Source organism: Macadamia integrifolia, chromosome 9 (genome assembly GCF_013358625.1).
Source record: "Macadamia integrifolia cultivar HAES 741 chromosome 9, SCU_Mint_v3, whole genome shotgun sequence".
NCBI classification, from domain to species: domain Eukaryota; kingdom Viridiplantae; phylum Streptophyta; class Magnoliopsida; order Proteales; family Proteaceae; genus Macadamia; species Macadamia integrifolia.
Genome location: NC_056565.1, coordinates 33,275,307 through 33,276,953, shown reverse-complemented (window position 1 = coordinate 33,276,953; position 1,647 = coordinate 33,275,307). Strand labels below are relative to the sequence as shown.

Here is a 1,647-nt window from a genome sequence, read left to right as displayed (position 1 = left end):
AATTTTTTCCAAAAGGTGGAAAAACTTGGAGCAACGATCACCTTCTCTAAGCCACTTGAATCTTGATTTTTCATGCCATAATTTTTCTTGCAGTAAGACCACCTTATTAAGCTCTTCTTTTGCCTACAACTCCTGGCTGAAAAGGTCATCATCTATACTGTTGACTGCAATTGATTGTTGGATGGATAGAAGCTCAGATGATCTGCTACTAACCTCCACATCTATTTGACAGAAAACCGATCTGGCCCACTCATGAATAGGAGCTTTAAGATGGTTCAACTTTTGAAGCACCACAAACATATGAGTGCCTTGAATGGGGAAAATCCAAGAAGATCTGACAGTGTCTTTAAAATCCCTGTGCTCATACTAGAAACTCTGCATACGGAAGGGCGCATTAATGGGGGCGAGGAATTCCAGAACAATTCAGAACAATGGGCAAATGATCTAAAAAGCTGCGAGGGAGAATCGGCTGAGAACTTCCAGGGTAAACATCCATCCATTCTTGGTTACAGATGCTGTGATCAAGAACGACACTAACACAACTTCATGCAGAAATTGAAGCATCTTAAGCCAGTCATTAAGCATTGGGCTAAAGAAAACTTCCCAAATTTTGACTTGGCAATGCTTCAAGCAAAAAAAAAATTTGGAAGTAGTGCAAGAAGAAATAGAAGCCTCGGGTATGGATGATGTCTTGTTTGCTCGTGAGGCGGATGCGAAGAATGCCTATGTAAGGGCAGCACAGAACCATGAGATGCTATGGGCTGAAAAAGCAAAGAATAGATGGCTGAAAGAAGGAGACAAAAATTCAAAATTTTTTCATCTCTCGATCAAGATGCGTTGGGCTAGGAACATGATCAGGTCTCTTAAGAAGGAGGATGGGACGGTTGTCTCAGGTCAGGTGCATTTGAGTCAGTATGTTGCTGATTTTTATGAATTTTTTCATAAATCAGTGTCGTTGCAATCTCACCCTGATATCTTCGATAGTATTGCTACTGTTCTATTGGAGGAGGAACATCTTGCAATGGAGTTTGTTCTTTCCAATGAAGAAATAAAGCAGGCAGTATGGGACTTGGATGCAGACTCGTTCCCAAGCCCAGATAGTTTCAGTGGAGTTTTCTACAGGAAATGTTGGGATATTGTAGAGGAAGATTTTTGCTCAGATGTTTGTTCTTTCTTTGTGTCTGGATACTTTCCTAAAGGTGTCAACAACTGTCTCATTAGTCTTATCCCCAAAGTAGAAGGTGCTTCTTCCTTGGACAAATACCGGCCTAACTGCATGGGAAACTTTCTGTGTAAAGATATTACTAAGGTGATGGCATCAAGGCTAAGCAAGCTCCTCCCAAAACTTGTATCTGAAGAACAGGGGCCATTTTAGAGAGGGAAAATCAGTTCTTCTAATACAAGTATGGCCTCTGAGCTGGCAAACATGATGTTTGCTACTACTCATGGTGGTGGAATAGGCTTAAAGTTGGATGTGGCTAAGGCCTCCAATTCTCTCTTATGGGATTTCCTGTTTTCGGTATTGAGAATATTTGGCTTTAGTGAAAGGTGGATTGGCTGGCTTCATCAAATCTTTCTCTTTACTAGGATTTCCATCTTGTTAAATGGAGGGCCTGTAGGATTTTTTGGTGTTCAGCCGGGTCTTCG

The 1,647-nt window shown here is 41.3% G+C and overlaps 1 protein-coding gene across 1 annotated transcript; it reads left to right on the top strand.

Moving 5' to 3' along the window:
* Nucleotides 1–679: 679 nt before the first annotated feature.
* On the top strand, nucleotides 680–1,375 carry LOC122089726. Its single transcript, XM_042659422.1, has one exon. The coding sequence runs from the start codon at nucleotides 680–682 to the stop codon at nucleotides 1,373–1,375; it is 696 nt and encodes a 231-aa protein (XP_042515356.1).
* Nucleotides 1,376–1,647: the final 272 nt, after the last annotated feature.

Coding starts and splice junctions, on each gene's coding strand:
- LOC122089726 (XM_042659422.1), top strand. CDS start 680: ATGGATGATGTCTTGTTTGCTCGTGAGGCGGATGCGAAGAATGCCTAT.